Source organism: Cephus cinctus, unplaced genomic scaffold (genome assembly GCF_000341935.2).
Source record: "Cephus cinctus unplaced genomic scaffold, Ccin1 Ccin1_scaffold0597, whole genome shotgun sequence".
Lineage (NCBI taxonomy): Eukaryota > Metazoa > Arthropoda > Insecta > Hymenoptera > Cephidae > Cephus > Cephus cinctus.
In genome coordinates, this window is record NW_014333243.1 from 550,026 (window position 1) to 569,464 (window position 19,439).

The 19,439-nt window shown below is 45.6% G+C and overlaps 1 protein-coding gene across 8 annotated transcripts in view; it reads right to left on the minus strand.

Annotated features, from left to right (window-relative positions):
* The window catches only part of LOC107269076 (paired box protein Pax-5), a 94,185-nt gene that overhangs the window by 19,425 nt on the left and 55,321 nt on the right, over positions 1–19,439 (minus strand). For 6 of the 8 annotated variants that reach the window (XM_015742529.2, XM_015742532.2, XM_015742538.2 and 3 more), the window contains exons 4-5: positions 4,648–4,813; positions 672–869 (exon numbers count right to left, since the gene is read on the minus strand). In XM_015742529.2, coding sequence (XP_015598015.1) covers positions 672–869; positions 4,648–4,813 — 364 coding nt within the window. Of the gene's footprint in view, positions 1–671; positions 870–4,647; positions 4,814–9,378; positions 11,333–14,358; positions 14,604–19,439 lie in introns of those variants that run through there. The other 2 variants (XM_015742534.2, XM_015742535.2) reach the window with 2 other exon arrangements.

A 19,439-nucleotide genomic window follows, 5' to 3' on the forward strand; every position in this document is an offset into this window, starting at 1 on the left:
AAAGGAAGAGAATAAATAGAAAGCAGAGAGAACGAGGAGCTGAACCCCATTGATCTGCTCACATATGTCCCGAGATTTAATCAGTCAGTACTCACGGGCTTTATCTCCTGCTTATCTACCGCTCATCCACGCCTCTTCTCTCGTACCCTAAAACCGACCTCAAGCCCCTTACCAGGATGATAATGAAATTGAATGTAATGCGGATCGAATTCGCTACAAGTGAAATTCGCTAACTTCGTTTCGGGGCGTTAATGGATATTCACACAAATGAGTTATGCGCTACGATATGGACCGCCCGGAGAATTTGGTTACTCTATAAGGGGCACACGGGATCCGTAGACCTAATAATTTTCATGTTGCCGATACATGTTGGGTTGAAATTCATATTATTGTTATCTAGTCGGGTTGAGATAATTTGGGGTCCTTTGAATATTAGGGCCATGACAGGTAGTACCTGGCAGTTGTCTGACTTGATTATTGAATTGGTAAGCCTGATATTATTATTATACATGAGAATTCTTATCCAAGGGTATATACGGTGTACGTGGGCATCGAGTGAATCTTAGAATTTTCTCAGGACGATTCTTGACCTCAGTCACGTGCGTTTCAAGATCCAAGAAGAGTTACAAGAATATCTAACCGTTACACAGTCTTATTATGTTGGTACTCACCGATTGATTGAAGAAACCGAGGGTACGTTATCCTGCGAGCAAATCCCTTCTGCCAGCAACCTGTCCCTGATCTCCCAAGCGAACATCGTGGGATTGTCCCTTTTGTAATTGGCAATGGCCTCCACCACCGGCGGCGTCGCCACTTTTGGTTTTGAGCCACCTATCACGCCGGCCTTGAAGCTCCCCGTTTCGTAGTACCTTTGAACATATTACAAGGATCGTTAGTAAAAAATTTCCAAAAATCCCCCCTTTTCCACCAAAAAATCCCTAATGAATAATTTCTGAAAACAAATGGTGTGGCTAACGTAGGAGAATGGTAGGGTCACGGGCTAAAATTTTGAACGTAATTAAGAAACGTCTGATGCAGTCGGCTCTCTTTGTACGGACCACGTAGTGTTGTGGTACCACTGGGTACGCGCCTGTTGAAAAGTCGAAATAATAAATTGGTGGTTGGCAACTATGGAGTTTCGTATCAACGCGCGGTTGTTTTAACAAACAGCCCCCCCGTCGTAGATATGCGGGGCGACGTTTAAGCCGCTCGTCCGATTGTATCGCACGGCCTCGATGTGAACGAGCCCTTTGTGCTTAATTAGTTAAATAATATCTTCGCTCGTACTTAAATTCAATTACGCAAACCCCGCAATAATGGTTCGGTTGTGGCCCGGTGGCCCGATGTTCGCCGCCTTGATGGATGTGGGTCCACGTTCGGCGCATTCGCGAACTCGCAAATACAAACGCCACCCGTAAACACACGTCCCTCAGGACAGAGTGGAACGTATCTGTTTTATGTTTATCGTACGAAATCAAGTTGTCTGGTAAAATAAAAAAATTTCCCATTAACTTATTTTTGGTTGAAAATTTTTTTTTACGTTACTTAATTTTTCCTGTACCGGGTGTCCCGAAACTCAAAAAGAGGGTTCAGCGTGTAGGAATAATGTCGGTCGTTTAAAATGTACTCATTCATATGATAAGTACCCGGAATTCGCAAAAAACGACAATGAAACCGATTGTCCGGATGTCGTCGTTTCGATTTCCACGTAAATGACCGTCGCGTTATGTGCGAGTGCGACCGGCAAGTCATATACAATCGTCATGGACCTCTGTCAAAACGTGAAACCTAGGGTTGAACGACGCGACAATGATTGCCCTTAAATAGGGTTGCCGTTATTCGGCCACCCCCTCGGAATTATTACGATTATATATCGCCCGTAAAACCCCATTCGTGTCGCACATGGCAATATTCACCCGTTGACGTTTCTCGCCCTTTTATCATAGGCCACCTTCCACCATGAAATCCCCATTAGGAACGTACAATTTTTTAAATCGACCGCATTACGCAACACGACATTAATCCCAATCAAAGGCTAAAGTGTGCTCAAGTATGCCAAATACAAACCTTTCACGAAGAGACGGTATAAGAGCGGAACCCCCATATCGCGACTACAGTCAAAAAATGTTCAATATTACGCGAATCTATAAAAATTTGAATATACATCCACGAAATAAATTTTGTTTGTAATAAAAATTTCATCAAATTTTTTTTGATAAATTTTGTAAAAAATGTATCAAATTTTTTTTTGCCAACGTGAAAGTATTTTCGTTCTCCACGTTAATACCAGAGGTTACTGTATAAGGATGAACAAACGATATACTTATATAGCGATATAGAGATTACGGTATATCGCGGTACGAGAACGAACACAGAATAGAAGTAACGTACAAGAGTGTAAGTTGCGGCTCTTACCGCACAAAGGAACCGATCAGAGGGGGTTCCTGCAACGAGAGCACCAAAGCGTTCCGCTTCGCGAGTCTTCGGACTCCTCGGATTCTTCCTACGGAGCCTTCAGTATCTAAAGACGCTAAAGAAGAGTCTTAGGCGTTCGTGGCTCGGTATAAGAGCGGCGTTCCGAAGCGACGAAAAGACTTCGTCGCGTCTTCTCAGTCAACCTCGTGTATGCCCAGTTAATAACCGTCACCGACAAATTTTCAAGCTTTGCAGGTTCGTCGCGTTTGCCGCGAAAGGTGTCGCCAGCCATTTTACCAGGCTATTTTTAGTCGAGTCTCTCGCGGAATTCCGAGAAGCACGCTGCCTAGTTCTCAACGACGCGTGACTCCGCAAACTGCATGTTAACAACACCACCCGAACATCTCACGAGTGAGAATCGCCGCGCTGTCGTCTTTTCGGCTAGTAAACTTGCATCCAGATGCATTTCGGTACTCGGCACGTGCACGTGTACATACTATATTCAAACACGGCTTTCAGCCATACATACACAATGCACATACGTCAGGTACTTGAACTGTATATGAGCAACGACATAACAATAAGCATAAAAGATGTACGGCAAATTCACATGTTTAACAAGACGATGAAAACGATGTCAAAGAAAATATATTACTGTATAACAAAATTTTTTTATTTTATAAAAAAAAATATTTTTTCTGTAAAAAATGTTTCACTAATATTTCTTTATATTATATATTTTCAATTTTTTTTTTGTACGAATTGTAGGCAATTAACATACGTTACCGCGGGCATATAACAAAAGTAAAGTTTCTTCGATTGGTACGACCTCGCGATAACGATTTATCTCGCCGATGAAAATTGCAATTCACGCGCTAGAGGGTATCGATCGATCGGTAGGATTGATGCGGAAGAAAGGCGGGCGCGATCGGAACGTGCGTATCAAAAGCAGCATGGCGCCAGAGCATCATCGCCATCGAATATCGAAGCCTGCTAATCGGACTGCCGTAATAATAGAACGTGGTAATAATCTCCTATCTGATTCAATTAAATTCATAATGATCGTACGAGGATACGTAAAAAATATACGTTAGATGATTAATCGAGTGCGAAGACCCGCATAAAGATAACCGAGATCGGAAAAGTAATAGCCATAACGTTACGTTACGTTTCCGCGTGTGTTACGGGTAAAACGATGAAAGAATTTAATGATATATGTATATATATATATATATATGCGTTAAAGATCAAAAATTCGAGTAGATCCTCGCGCACGCGTATCGCGTATTGCGCACGTGAGTAAGAACTCGAGAGGACGAAGTACGTGTTTTCGGACAGAAAATAATAAGCAGGCTTCCATTATGTGGGGTCGTCGAGTACGACAATGATATTCGTGGTGAAAAATGAATGATAGGCGGCCCATCAAAACGGCACGAGGCCACCCGGTATGCCGTCCGTGTGGGACGGTTCGTCGTCAAAGGGGAGGATCGGAGGGTGCTACGAAAAAACATGGAAACCGCATCGCGTCGTCTCCGCCACCCAGGACCTTCCTTCCGGTTCTTTAGCAGCCACTGCCGGCGCAGCTATAAGCCCCACCGCGCCCCTCCTACGTAACGTCCTTCGAATTCACTTCTCTTTATACGTAATGCGAGTCTTATGAAAATCAAGCTCTTCCGCGGGTGAGCTAATTAAATCATCGCCAGAGAGAATTCCTTACCCTCTTGTTCGCTTTCTTGGAACAGCTGCAGATCTCGTGATATAGTATACTTACACATACGGCATAGCCCGTTCGGCTACCCTCTCTTCGTAAAACGTGTATATATGTATATACATATATGTATATGCTTCTTTCTTTATTTTCTTGCTTTTGAGTAAAACGACGAAGAAGATGAGAACAGCCTTCTCGGCACTGGAGATGTTCTCGCTTTAAAGGTCAATTCATAGGAAGGTCGTGGGCCGTTCGTGAAACGTTCACAGTTTCCATTGGGATTTTACTGTTTCGGTCTTAAAGTGAATAATCGACATACGTATAAGGCGTACGGCATAAGGGTACCGAGTGTAACAAGGGACGAAGTCTTGTTGCCTATACGGAACGCGTCGCCAGTGACGATTTTGAGGTTAGGGACAATTTACTGGACGGAATCTTGATTGAAAGGTATCACGTGTCTGGAGCCAGTGTAAGAAACAAATGTGTAAAATAATTAAATCGTATTGACGAGCTCATCGACTAACCTTGAGAGTATCTTGGACACGCAGCCATGCGAGACCCTGAGCTGTCTGGAAATGTCGCAGGGTCGGACTCCACTGTGCGCCAGCTCGACGATCCTCTGCCTGACAACATCCGGTAGAGGTCTTCCGTTGACGAAGACACCGCCTAGCTGGTTCACTCCCCCGTGGCCTGAAACAGGAAATCGATTTTGCATTAACGAACAACATCGCGATGCACCGCGAGCGGCTTAAGGAGCAACGACATTTCGAAATATTTTCGATACGCAGGATCATTCGAGAGTGTATTAGCATCGTAGTATAATAATATATTAATAGTATTACTAGTCACGAAGGAGTATCGGGTTACGTATTAATTTATACTTTTACTATGAGACCTTAACGATAAGTTCCCAGGATTTATGGTGCTGAGCCATTACGAGACAGGTAAGTAGACAGGTAGGAGGATACAGCTAAGCCGTGACACGTTCGAGGGACTCTTTCGCGTTACAAGCCACCCGAGGATGGCCCCTCGACAATAGAATTGACCCAATGAATCAAATAACTAAACGATAACAATAGCAGCGAGGGTACGAAAAGTCATTATTAGAAATAGAAAGAGAAAAAAAAGTGTACAGACATCATTTATTAGATTAGCACTACCTTTATCAGGCAAAATTTTCGCGCTGTTACGCAACAACAATGCGTCGCCTTGACTGGCACAGCTTAATAGGATAAGACAGGCTAATACAGTAATGGAGGGTTCTGGTCGGTGGCATATGCACTGCCATTCGTGCCAGTGCGCCGATGATTCGATGATCTGTGCCTCGGCAGTCCCGACACCCTACCAGCCTATCCTAATCTAACAAGAATGACTAGCTTTTAACGTAGTTGGGTATCCATGCCGGTATGTCAGTTCCACTGACTACTACGCTCTTGGCTCTCGACTCTCTTGACGACTCTATCGAATTATCCCGTCGTCCCGACTGATCCGCACGAGTTCGCCGTTGGATCGAACTTTGCCTTCTTCTTCTTCCTCTTCTATATGCTTTCTTCATTCGCCGGGCGCTCACGCGCTATGGGCACATCTGTACACGTCCATGGGATTCGCCTACAGAGCTGCTACGCACGGTCCAACGTCCATACGGATACGCGTTGGTAAATTGGTACATCGATACCGGATACTCGGGTACGAAACTATGCGCCGTCGAAGGTGTGGTCATTGTTGTCGATACTTAACGATATCGCTGTACCAATAATTTCACTATAAGCCAGTCATTACTTATAATATACAATCTCAACTTTAATTGTAACATACGTCCGTACAATACGCACTACACGAAGCGTCAACCACCGTCGCCCATTGCACGCGACGCACGTAAACATGCGTAAAAATGTAAATAAATCATAGTTCCACCTATCGACCGTAAGATCGAAATATCTTGATAATCCGTGAGTCTAGAAGTTCTGAGATCGTCAATGAAACATCATGGCGGGCGTGACGCATTAAACGGTACGTTCCCACCGTTTCGATGGGACCGTAGTGCCACGAGGAGAAAAACTCTTGACGAGTCGGAAACGGCCTTCGACTTTTTGCCGATCGATCCTCCTTTCTGATCCTGTAGCGGCAGCCGCCGCACAGCACGTCCGCGACAGCCCCCTCGGCCGACGTTCACGATCGTCTCCGCGGCTGTTCGGGCATCGACGCTACCGAAGACAATGAGCGTCGTCGGACTAACGTTCAGCGGCGCGGCGCTGAGCGTCCGATCATTACCAGAAACGATACGCACTTCCGCTCGCAAATCAATTCGCTTTCGCGTTTATGGTCGCAATCTCCCACCCTCCTCCCCGCGCCCCTACGCAACCCCCCCACCCCCACCTCTGCTTCCCGCCGAACGCTAACGGGACGCGGCCCACTCAGGGGATTGTTGGATCATGGTGGCAGAGCAAGTAGATATAGTAGCGAAATAGTAGTTGTGCACATAGTAGGCAAAGCCTGGCTTCTACCCTACGCGCCGTCACGCCTGCTGACCACAACTATACGAGGGTTTGTGTCCAGCTCGGCCGGGTTCACCCTCCCATTACACCCTTCGATCCTCCTGCGCCTCTTTCACTCCCGATTCACTCTCCTCCCGAACCCCCTGGTTCCTGGACCATCCCGGAACACCCATATAGCCTTTAGCTGTATAGTGGATGCTGACTACTATGTGTTACGACGCTGAGTAACCTTCGGTGCTACTATTGTTACTATTATTATTATTGTTGTTGTTATTATTATTATTAGCCGAACCGTCTATGAGCCCTGGCATACAAAATTTTTCTTTCCGGTTAAACGAACAATTTGAACCATCTTCCCGGTACTCGGTATATATCACGTCACCGACGGGTACAGCAGATACTGTAGTAAATAAGGGATATTAAGAAAGCAGGTAGAGGGGGCAATGAAAGAAACAATCGGAGGACACATTTTTTTTCTGACTAATCTCATGACGCTGAAAAACAGTGATGCGAATAAAATGACCTAGCTGCGCGCTGAGCTGTAAAGGCACTACGGTGACCACTTCCGGACGGCCGAATTCTCATAGCTTCTTGATTCCCTCGATCCTACGATCAATCGGATTGATCCGGTCGCTCGATCTACCGCAGGGTATTACCACGTGGTTTTCTAGAATCATTCATTCACCAGCGAGACGATGCTGGGTTGAAGATATTCTTGAGAGAGGATAGGGTGGGGAGGTGAAGAAGTACAGAGGGGGTTTTAGGTAGCGTTTTAATGTGTACAGCCAATGGGAAAATTTTATCGAAATGCATGTAGATTTATATGCATATGTGCGTCTATCCTATCCAATAGATACGTATAATAGGTATAACGCGCGTATCCGTGTCAGGAGCCAAGAAGTTTGATATAGGTCTCCAGTAGACATTCGATATTTCTCTCTTATGGCTTTGTTCATATATATTGTGTTACCCCCGTATTATGTATTGCGTTTGCGTACCGAGCGAACGGAAAAGATTTTATTACCCGCTCGTCCGGAATAAATTGACTCGCGACGGCGACGAAACGACGGAACGTACGAAACGAGACGGAACGGAAAAAGAAAAGAAATTTAGGTATTACGCAACGCTCGAATGTGACTCTACCGATTGTTGTCGATCTCAGTCAATTGTTACGGCGTTTTGGCGTTTCTATGATTCCATAATGCTAATGATGATTGGATAGACACCGTGCAGTCGGGCTTACCACGGGAACTGTAGTCTTTTGCCTCTTGGATAATATGAGGAAGGAGCCGTCGGCTAGTGGCAAAACAATTTGCAGTGATCGTTCGATGGGAACAGTCGCTGGGACGTTCTTGTTAATGTTACATAATTATTAGTCCATTAGTACTGGATTCTTAACGTACTGGAAATGCTCGCGTGCGAGTGCGGTTTTGATCGGGTAACAGTTTTACAGGAATTTATGTTTGGGCGTGATGTCACGCTGGATGGACGTTTCTAATTTTTTTATATTTTTCAGTTGGTATTTAAAAATTTTTTTTTCAAGTCGTGGCATTGATATTTTGTGAGAAAGTGTATTTTTTGAGATTTTTATAAAAATTTCGTTATTACTGTCGGATAGGATTTCCGGCTGTTTCCGTGCTTTTAGCTTGGAGAAATAAGTGCGCGAAAAACTCGAGGATTGGTCGTCGAGTGTCTAATCGCGACAGTTGCTCCGTTTTTGCATTCTAAACTCCTACGCAGAACAGAGCAGCCGTCGCCTTGCGGTTTGGTTTTTCATCGATTAATGTACCGCTACGTCATACCAGTGCAAGAGAGTAGCAAAAGCCGATCGATACTTTGTTTTTTTCTTACTTCTGATCGCTACGTGGCTTTCGACTTATCGATTATATCGATATTATACCGATCAATTTTGTGCCCTTCCGATCGCCACTTTCCTAGTGTGACAATCGTTCGGTCAATCATTTCGTAATTTCGTGATCTCGGGTGGATGTCGAGTAAACGTTAGAAACGCATCGGGCAATTGTGCTAATTTTTCATGAATACAAATTTTTGGAAAATACGATTATTCAGATTTTGCATTATACTTTTTGTATTTCGAGATGTCCCTTCTTTTTTGCTACTTGCGTATCACGTTTCTCGATTGCTGAAGTTTTACGAGTTTTATTGAAAATATTTCTTGTTCCCTTATGTCCGTACGCGCCGCGCGATAACTGCGATATTTTTTGCACGTGTTATGTGCACCAGGTTATTTATCGCATTACGTTTAACCGCGTGACTGAGGAAATATAAATGTGAAGACAAACGTGACAGCGTGAGAATTAAAATTCAAAATACGAATTTCCAATTGAGTATGAAGAAAAAAAGACAATTAATTGTACACGTTATTCAGCACTCGCTATATATATAAAAACAAAAGATTAACCAAGTATACATAAAGTTGACTAAAATTCAAAAAATATAATATAACACCATACAAGACATTACACGTAACCAAACGCCATACAGTCGACAAATTACTAAAGTAAATCATGCCTGTTCGAAGTGACAACGGAACCCTAAATTATGTTCGTACTTATGAAAAATCGATGAAATTTGAAAATGACGTCACAAGCGCAAAAAGCAGCCACTTGAACCCAACCAATACTTTCTTAAGCGATCAATGAAAATCGTAGAGTGCGCGAAATTCGAAGATTGTCAATGGAAAAAAAAAAAAATAATATCATTAATAAAATGGTGTGTCGATTCGACCAACAATCTTACAAGTGTAGTATTCCATCATGTTCTGATTGTATCGATAAGCAGTGCTGAGGTCCATCGCGTAACTATTCGGCCCGCCGGCCGTCGGCTCTGAGAATCCAGCTGGATGCTTCAAGGTGTCCAATACCTATTGAACTCTATTGATTCTATAGACTGCCAATGAAGATCTCTTAGGTGCCTTTACAAGTTATTTTTGCCTTTTGGCTCGCAGCTCGTGAGAGTCTATGGCTGAGGTCGACAATGACTGTCATCAAGATCCTCTTTGTGGCACAGGACGACGGCTGGCTGAGGATGCCATTCGGAGCGTCGGGTCATCTCGTCATCCACGTGAACAACTTTTCGCTATTTCCTTCTTATATGACATTCGTCCTGGCCGTTTTTATCCTTAAGCGAAAATTCCTTGTATTTAATCGCACTAATTTTATTAGCACGATCACCCGCGAGAACACTAAAACCACACCCCTATTGGAGCAAAACACATTTCGTTCTAATCGATCCCTCGAGTGTCCTAACAAGGATTTCACTGGCGATTAATAACAAAAATTAGTAAAATCCATTTTCGATTTGAGTGACGATAACGATATTTTCAAGTCACGGACAATTTTATGCCGATTAGATAAGAATTGGTAGTTTTAGTAATGATTGTGATTGATGTGTATTCTGTGATGATAAGAGCATCAATCGTGCAGAGGGTCATCGTTATCAGATCGGTGTCATCCCTAGGTCGTTAAATTGTGCAGATCTTTAGTTTGATTGATCATGAGGATCGATGACAATGATCCTTAACAGAATCGGTATTGATCCTTATGACGTTTAAAAAAATCCTTTTTTTTTTTTTTGTAAATAGCACAAAACTCGTATTTATCCAATCCGACGGAGCTTCACTTGGTTCACTTCGCGAAGTACCAAAACAACGTAATACCAGTACACGTAGCAGTTACGAAACTTCGTGAAGGTCCCAATTATCCAATTGGCTCGTAGAACATTAATCGCGTTCACTGACTCTAATACCTGGTGTCTCAATCAGCTCCGATTAACACTTCACTGTCCCCTGTTTCTGTAAAATCCGTCCGAGCCGAGAATCGTGATTTCCCACAATCAGCAAACAAATAGAGCGTCGAGACGCGAGCGAAGGTTAGCCACCATCGGGAATCAGGCACGAGCAATCAGCAATAAATTCCAGGAGGGTGGTTTAAAATTAGTGGCAGACAGTTGGCAACCTATCCGACGTGAAGCAGTTGGCGCTGACCGAGGTTGCAGCGACGCGGAAGCATGGAGAGGCTTTGGAGGCTTTGGCGTCGGCACGTGACTTTCGGCGACGTCTCGCCCCCGAGCGCCGTCGGGTTTCATCCCCACGGACGAGTAGCTCCGCCTGGCAGCCCTTGTTCCGTATCCAGCATCCCGACGGCGAGCGTCTGTTGGCCGGGAGCAGGGTCACGTGAACGTCGGGAGGGCGTCAACCGCGGGGGTTGCCAGGGTTACGGGAGCGGCGTCGCGCGGGATAACGTCGTTATTGGCGTCGCGAGGCAAAGGTTGCGCGAAATAAACGTTCGCCGGCTTCAGGAGCGCCAACAGTGCCACGCGAAATCGACTGGCACTATGAGCATCGGTTATTCCCGTGACACCCGGTATGATCTAGCTTCTTTAACAGATTCCTTCGGTTATTATTGACTCCTATAAAAGTCCTCACTCTCGTACCGATATCAGGCGTCTCGACGTCTGTCAAAATCCGAACACTCTTAAGATACAAGTTCCTCGTAAGCATGCCCTTCGCTCTTGCTCACTCTGAAGTATGTGTTATATAAAAATTCGAAGAAAAAAAAAATTATTTTAAACAATAATTCTACAGGCAGTCGATAAAAAATTAATCGCAATGTTCACGGATAGTATCCACGTACCGTAGAGCGACGGAACGCCTACGGTCAGCATCGGTCGTGTGTGGGCTGAATGCTACCGTCGCGACGCAACTAATTACAAGACTGTTTATGTCGCGCAATCCGATCACAGATCAGGTAGAGCAAGGCGCTGGGTGCTGCACGGCCAGGAAGGAATCGGCAACCTGCTCGTAGTGGGGAGCAGAAGGAAGGACGGGGTTGGCTGTCTCCGGGTAGATTGCCCAGGGTACTCCGATCTCGCCGGATCGGCCCGGTTCGCCCGGAAGGTGCGGTCAGCCATAGGTGGCAATAGCTCCGGTGGGATCGACGCTGGGCCGCGAATCTCACAAGGGCCGGCTTACATTCGAGTGCGCTCGCTCGCTCGTTCTTTCTTCCATTCCTTCGAGTTCACTCGATGCCATCTATTTCACGCTACCAACGTAGTCCCACACTCCCCCACTAACTATATGTAGACATAGTCGCTTGACACTAGATACATGGGATCGCGGACTTTTGTCCGTGGAAAGACGTCTTTGCGTAACCACTGTGCTACAGTAGGATCTGCATGACGTCGTTTCATGGAAATCAAAGCTGTACCGCAACTGTCCGATGTTTAGGGGTCTTATTTTACATTCCATGCCGTATAAAGAAGACCCCTATCAAATACGTACGATAGCTTTCTTTGTAATACAAGTATCGCTCTGCGAAAGGATCGTGCAGTTCCTCACAGATCAGCCTGTTTGCCTTTAGTTTCTGACAATGATTCTAGGGAGTAAATACGGGGTTATAGAAATGAAAAAAAATGAGTTCGGTAATTGGATTTCTCCTAGAAATCCAGAAGACTTCATCATTTCTCACCGTCGAACTTTTCACGTGACGCTGCCGCGCTAATCCAGGAAGCCGAGATTGCAGTTTGGCATATAATTTGCGTAAACGAACGAGCAAGCACGGCCGCGTTGACGTGCAATATGTCCCAACATGATTGCACTAGGTCGCTCGGTATGAGAGAGGCATTTGGAGCCCGAAGAGGACCAGGGGCGGTTGCTCAGGGGCGGTTGCTCAGGGGCGGTAGCTCAGGGCCGGATAGCGTCGCGAAGCGACAGGGTGCGCTAGTCAAGAGAGACGGAACGAGTCGGTTGTCAAGCGAGCAAGTGAGTCTACCGAGAGCAGATGAAGCAGATGAAGCAGATGCAGATGAGGTTGCCGTCGCTTCGGGTGCATCGATCACGGGGTGCGGGTGCATCGCGCTCATGGCTACCTAATCACAGCCTCACCCGTCGACCTCCTAACCTAACCTCCCTAATCCACCAGCTAAGCCCTCGCATTAATCTCATTTGTCATTCGGCGGAAGATCGAAGAGTGCGCGAATCGAGAAGGACGGCCGCCATGATTGACTCCGCGAATATCCATGCGATATCATTATGCGCTTTCGATCGATTTCCAATCGTTACGATGAAATATGGTTTTTCTTTCACGTTCTCGAAATGGACCCAGGTACACGCGTATATAGGTATACCGAAGGGTCCCTGTAAAATTAAGTAAAATTTTGGTATTTTGTTTCGACATCGATCATCGATATCGACTATCGGAAAATGAATTCCCGACGAGTACCCGCGACTTCCGCTCGTAAGATTTAGCGAGTGACATTATGCGCCGTATCCGCGCGGAGCGATAACTTACGAGATTTGATGTAAATAGCGCACTTACTTATTCGCCACCGCGGCACAAGTTAAAAATACCAAGAGCCGTGGGGGAGACTTTTTTGCGTAATGAAAGCAATCAATTCAAGTCCCTAGCCCCATCGCAGCTCGCTTACTCTCTTAGCTGGGCTGAGCTTGGGGTTCGCTTCCTGTCTCACTTCCTCTCGTGCAATCGCGCTTCCTGTCTCGCTCTCACTCGCATCCCCGTCCCTGTAACCCGCGACCACTTTTGTAGTCATCATAAAATGCGACGCTTTCAAGTTCCAACGATTGCTACTTTTTCTAGGAGGGGCTGGAGGAGGGAGGGGGAGAGGGGGTGTATAAAATAACGAAATGGGGTTTATCCCGCAGAGAGACCACTGGTACTCAGCTTCGCTTGGGACTCGGCGAGCTTACGGGGGTGCGCGGGGCTTGAGGAGGGATCAAGTTGAGACTCGGGTCTGGGCTAAGGGTGATTTCGACTTCGGCGGAGCAACCAGGCAGCCAGAAGACCCGAAGGAGGATTCGGAAGCTAGAGTGAGGTTTCGGAGTGCGAGGGTTGAAGGAGGAGGGAGAGGGGGGGGGACCGCTTGCCTCTTTAAAACAGGACTAAAGTATCGTTAATCTTGAGAAAAGGACCCTTACTTTCTCCAGGACAAACTAGTTAGACACATCTCGCTTGATACAAAAATAAATTGCTACCCAAGACCTGATAGATCTATGTTGGCCGTCGAGCGAGTTTCACGCCACTTCGAATTAGCTAGCAAATTGCACGTGAGCGCGATTTGCCATTGCGAATTAAAATGCGAATAGTTTAAGAAACAGGATCTTACGCTGTTGCCTTCGACCGATGGGAATGTTCTCGATTGTATTTGCCTAATTGAAAACGGGTGGCACTCCGGCCATTACCGATCTCTGGATTACGTCGAAGCTCTATCGCCATGCGGACTCCGCAGAGACCGCTAGACAAGCTTCTGGCTCTTCTTGCAACTTCCCGCGGGAAATGCTAAATGTCAAACACACCCCCGGTGCTATTCCCGAGGGAGCTAAAGGCCACAGGATCATAATATGATTACGTTCTATCTATCATCCCCATTTATTTATACGCGATTATTTCACTCGTCCAAGAGCGCCCGCGTGCTTTTACGTGGAGATCATTATGGTTTTTAGTATGCAAGAAATTCATGTTGATTTTAAGGCGGGAGGGGGACCAGGGGTTAGCGATATAAATTGTCAATTAGGATTTTTCGTTGACATTTATTCGGACTGAATACACGCGCGACGACGCCCATACTAATTTATATCGCGCAAATGAGCTACTTGTTAAGTGAAAAAGACGTGATAAATATTTATGATTAATTTGAGTTTTTACTCGAGATCCCTTATTTTGGGCAATCAGGTAATGATAACAGGATTTAAAAAAGACTTACTGATAAGTATAATCGATGATGTCACGTCGCGTTTTTTCCTGCGTTTATAAGACTTCACGCTTTCCCATGAATTTGTAATATCGATCTCGACGGACATTTTATCACGAAAATTATGAAAAACTGTGTAAAATCACTGGAATCGTTATTTTTACTTGGAATATTTACTAGATCGCTTGATAACGCTGGCTTATCTACGTTTCACGGTTTTACCAACTGACCGTTCACGTTCGACGAAGAACCTATACTGATGTCAATAACGGCTAAGACGAAATTCTAATGTTTTTGTTATTATCGATTTCCCTCTCTGTTCAAAAGTGACAAGTATACGTTACTCCTGTTCCCAGTTATTATTCCAATGTAAAATGTTCACGTACAATAGTACAGTCGTTTCTTTCGCTTATTACGTAATACTACCAAAAAATGCAAACCTTTGTCCTTGGTCAACAATGACGTTTTTTTTTCGATTGCCATTGTTGTAATTTGAGTAAAAGATAGAAGTAAAAGCTAAATAATAAAAATTGGACAAGTAAGAAAGGTAAATAATCAACCGCACGAAGAGGCGACGAGCGATCCAAGGGGGTCCCATATACGTAAATTCATTTAATGGGAAGTTTCCGTATAAACGGATGACATCAATGGGGTTTCACCGTATTCGTTATGAATAGTGTTTTGGTAATGGGCCGGAGAAGGGTTATATGGCCAGGGGATGCACTTGAGTGGATTGTCGTTGTGGTGGGTGGAATAGGTCGAATGGGTGCCGGTTCCTGGCAACCCTATGACAGAAGAGTGAAGAGCGAGGGAGGTACGTGGCCGGGACGAAAGGGGCACGTGCTGCCGCGTGGCGGAGGCGGCGGCAAATTCACTGGCTGAGTATACGGGGCTCGGGTTGGGAGAGGAACGGCGCGGGCTGCGGTCCCTTATGATCTATGTCCCGTCAGTGCACCGCATATATATGGAAATTATTACTACATCGTCCAAAAATAGCCTCTTTAATGCTTTCACGTAACGTTACAGTGGACCATCGGTTCCCCCGTACGCCGAACCATATAGAGTGTACAAAGTTAATAGACATGTATCCCATAAGCAATAGAGAAAGCAATAGAGCAAAGTCAGTCTGATAAATCGAGCGTGATACTTTAAAGAAGAGGGGTCCACCCTTCGAAATCTTTGATTCCCGATGCTTCAGGTCGAACTGTCTGCTGAGAGAATACAACTGTGAAAAAAAAAAAAATGATGAAAACTATGAGTATCCTGATGGTGCTGGATTATGTATATATATATATTGAAAAATTGAGAAACTTTGTTATCATCCCTTATTTTAGCTGCACGATACTTGCATCCTCAAAAGCTATCGCATTTTTGCACGTGTACCAGTCTCCTTGTAGGTGGCGATGTCTTCGTGAATAAGGGTGTACTGGCAGCAGGGTAACCTCCCGGGAGTTTCCAGAGGGGTGGTGCATATTTCACGCTCGGTGGTCCCATCTCGCGGAGACAATCTGAACCAGTGCGGATACATCATCGCGTGACGCCACGTAATAACCTCGCGGCCGACCACCGCCGCCTTTCAAAACCCTCTTATTTATTCATCTCACCTCACCCTTCGAGCCATAGAGCCACAGCATCCACCCAATCCCAATTCCAATCCCTTCCCGAATATCGCCCTCCTGCCGAAAAGATCTGAGTGGGATCGGAGCAGGCCATGCACGGTAACAGTAACATTACCAAAGAAGCCTCCCACCGCTCGACGCAGAGTGGTTCCTCTAATTTGAATTTTTTTTCTTTATTCCACTCACTCCTGTAAATCCAAGTACCGCTGCCACTGCCGATGAATATAGACAACGATATGTCTCAATCCTTGAGGTGCCCTCAGGTGTAATCGAGCGCTTCACGAAAATCGATCAACTTACGAACCTTCCGAGACACCCGATACTTTCGGCCGATTTCAGGATGCGCGCCAGATGTCGTGAATGAGTTGGCACTGCGCAGAGCATAAATACTCCGTGCAACTCGTGGATAATAATAATGATACATATTCCCGAAGAAGTGGTTCTCTCGAGTGAACGATAGGAGAGACACGGTGGAAGGAACGAGGCTACGGAGAAACGAAGCGCACGTCGCGACGCGGTGCGTCGCACCGTGAGCCACGTGGAGAGGCTATTTGTCGGATGACAAACGAGCGTCGCGCGTCGTGGGTGGCTTTAGCAGTCGCGGGAAATGGTGAGCAGCGCTCCGTGTCGCCGCACGCGTTTCGTTTCGTGTCAAGAACTCGACTCCGCACTGGAGTCTACAGTTTATTTCAAAAGGAAGGATCCCGAGAACGAGATTTCATAAATTATCTTCTATTAAAGATTCGTGCCCTAACGAAGTTCAGGGGTATTCCGTTAGTCGCGCGCGCGTGGCGCCATCTACATTTTTCTATGGAAAGTCCAACGGGCGGGATCGTAAGAACATTTTTTCTTACTTCGTCGCGTGTACACCTGAATATTCTCGTTGCACTTTACTTGGTTACCCCTTGCTTCGTTTCTTTCACCCCTCGTCGCCTTTCTATTAGTTTTTCGCCTCTTCGACGTACCTTCTCTCTTTGTTACTTTCTTACGTTAAACCCTTGAAGCTTGAACGAGCCACTGCGTGGCCGTTTTTTTCCAATCCCGAAGCTGCCCCTACGGGCGTACAAATACGAACCGGCTACACTGCTGGCCACTACGGTAGATCAGTGCAAGTATCATAGCTCAGGCCGCTACTACGGAGTGGATGCATTTCGCTGCCCCGGTAGCTGACTGTGAATGTGTACGCGATATGTGATTGTGGATGTGGCTGGGAGGCACATAATGTCTAATGGGGGTGATTGTGCTCGCGCTCCGTGACGGATCAATCTGCCACCCCCTTCAGCCCCTACCCGGTATTCACCCCCGTGCTCCCACCAAGCCGAAACCGAAGCGTGGACCCGCGTGGATAACGGGCCATTCGTCATACCCGAAGCCAGAATTAGATATCGCTCGAATTATTAACCGCCAAGTGCTTACCGTGCCTCCCTATTACCCTATTCCACCCCTAACCTAGTACACGTATTATCGAGGCTTTACGCTTTACAGTGCTTTTGTATCCGAGCAGTGGCAAGTAATCCTTGATTGACTACTCGAATAGTGCAAAGTTGCGAGTACGCGTTAATTAAAGAGGGATTTCCTAAGGTTAATGTCACTAGAAATAGACTGAGGGAGAAACAGCTGATTTTCATGGTTATGTACGTTTTAAAGATTTTTTAAATATTTTTTGTGATCGATTTGGTATTGAAAAAAAAAAATTATTAAAAAACCAGAGTACACTGCGTGTAAGGTTGCTCGAGTACGCAGTGGCAGGCAATATTATAAGGAGAATAAAATTATTATTTGCGGTAGGCATGTTCGGCTCGTTTCTATATAACGAGTCCCTAAGGTGAGTCCGCACCGGGCGACTACAACGGGAGTGAAGTAGCAAGCGAACTCATAACTACCGCCTACACGTTCCGTTGACATAAACATGACCGTAAGCCGCTGCGATGTATTTTATGCTCTACGATACTCCATGGCATATAGTGCATATGGCGCGTAGTGTCTACTATTAATACACGACGGGATAGTGAAGTAACTGAAATTAATAAATCGGCCAACACAAGCCGTAACTCACGTGAGCAAAGTAAAAGAAAGGCGCATCGTCAATCTGTCAATAGGAGCAGCTTGTTTTAATTGCAGTTATTAATAGTCAACGCCGATAACCGTAGAGTCGGTCGCGATTCGATCGACTTCTTTCGACGCCATTTTTACACAGGACACGACGAATTAACAAGATATCGAACGTTATTAATCGTGCGAGCGCGACTTTAACCTGCAAGCACGAAGCTCAAGACGCTCCTTCAGTTACCTACCGAGTTTCCCCACTGGCTACGTATACACTGACAGGCCGGATTCGTTCGCGTTGCAATCCCACAGATGGCAGCAGGTGGTCGTGTAAAACAGTCCGTCGGAAATGCAGATTATTGATGCCGAGGTGGATCGAATTTTTTCTTTCTCTTACAATTTTTTGTCGTTGTACTTCTTCCCCATTCGACCACCACGGCTACGTAGAGTCTTTGAAACTCGCCGCGTTCCACTTTTTTTTTTAAAATCCCTTCTCTCGATGTTCCGTACCGCTCGGTCACACGGGCCAACGCCTTCAAGTTTTTTATACGGCAGTCAATCTTCAAAGCGAACGGAAGTGGTGCTTATTGGTCTATCGAAAAATCTGCGACCTCTCTGAACCGTGATAAATTAAAAAAAAATCATTTACGAGATACAACATCGATACAACCATCCATACTAATACCGAAACAGTTTGTTTCGTAAAATTTTCGACACTACGCCGTCCACTTTTTCCCGCCGTTTTCAGCAAGACGCGCGCGTGGCGCCCTCGACGGTTAACTGACGAAACTTACTGTCGCCATACGAAAAACGCACGAAAACCAGATGGAAGACAAGAAGGATGATTATTGTCGGATATCGACACGTATTGAGAATGATTCAAGGTGATACCCAGCGAGTCCATACTATCAGAGTTGCGGTCAGGTGGAGTAATAATTGAGCAGTGGTTGTCTCGGCGAGTATATTATAAATGCGTACGCTGCTACCAAGCCACCAGCCTAGCGGGTAAGCAAGCAAGTATTCCGCCGAGTGGGTAGTTAAGAAGTGGCTGCAGGTTGGACGTGACGTGTTACGGCTTTAACCGCAACAACACGGCTGCAACCGCAGGAACCCTTTACTTTACTCTCTACTTTTTCTTCCCTCGTCTCTCCTCCATCTTTATTATTCTTCTTGTTCCTTGTTCTTCATCCGCCATAATTACTCTCGACACGATTGATGATATCGATCATCCCAGTATATCTCAGACAGCAACATCCAGCTACGTTGCAAATCATAATCCATATTAGATCTCATAGTTACCCCCTTAGCACCACCAATCGCAACACCCCTGAACCAGATGGCACTGCCACCTTTACGTATCCCCAGTACATATACCACACGTATCCCATAGACGATCCACTCCGCTGAGGTCCCCCGACCTTCAACGTC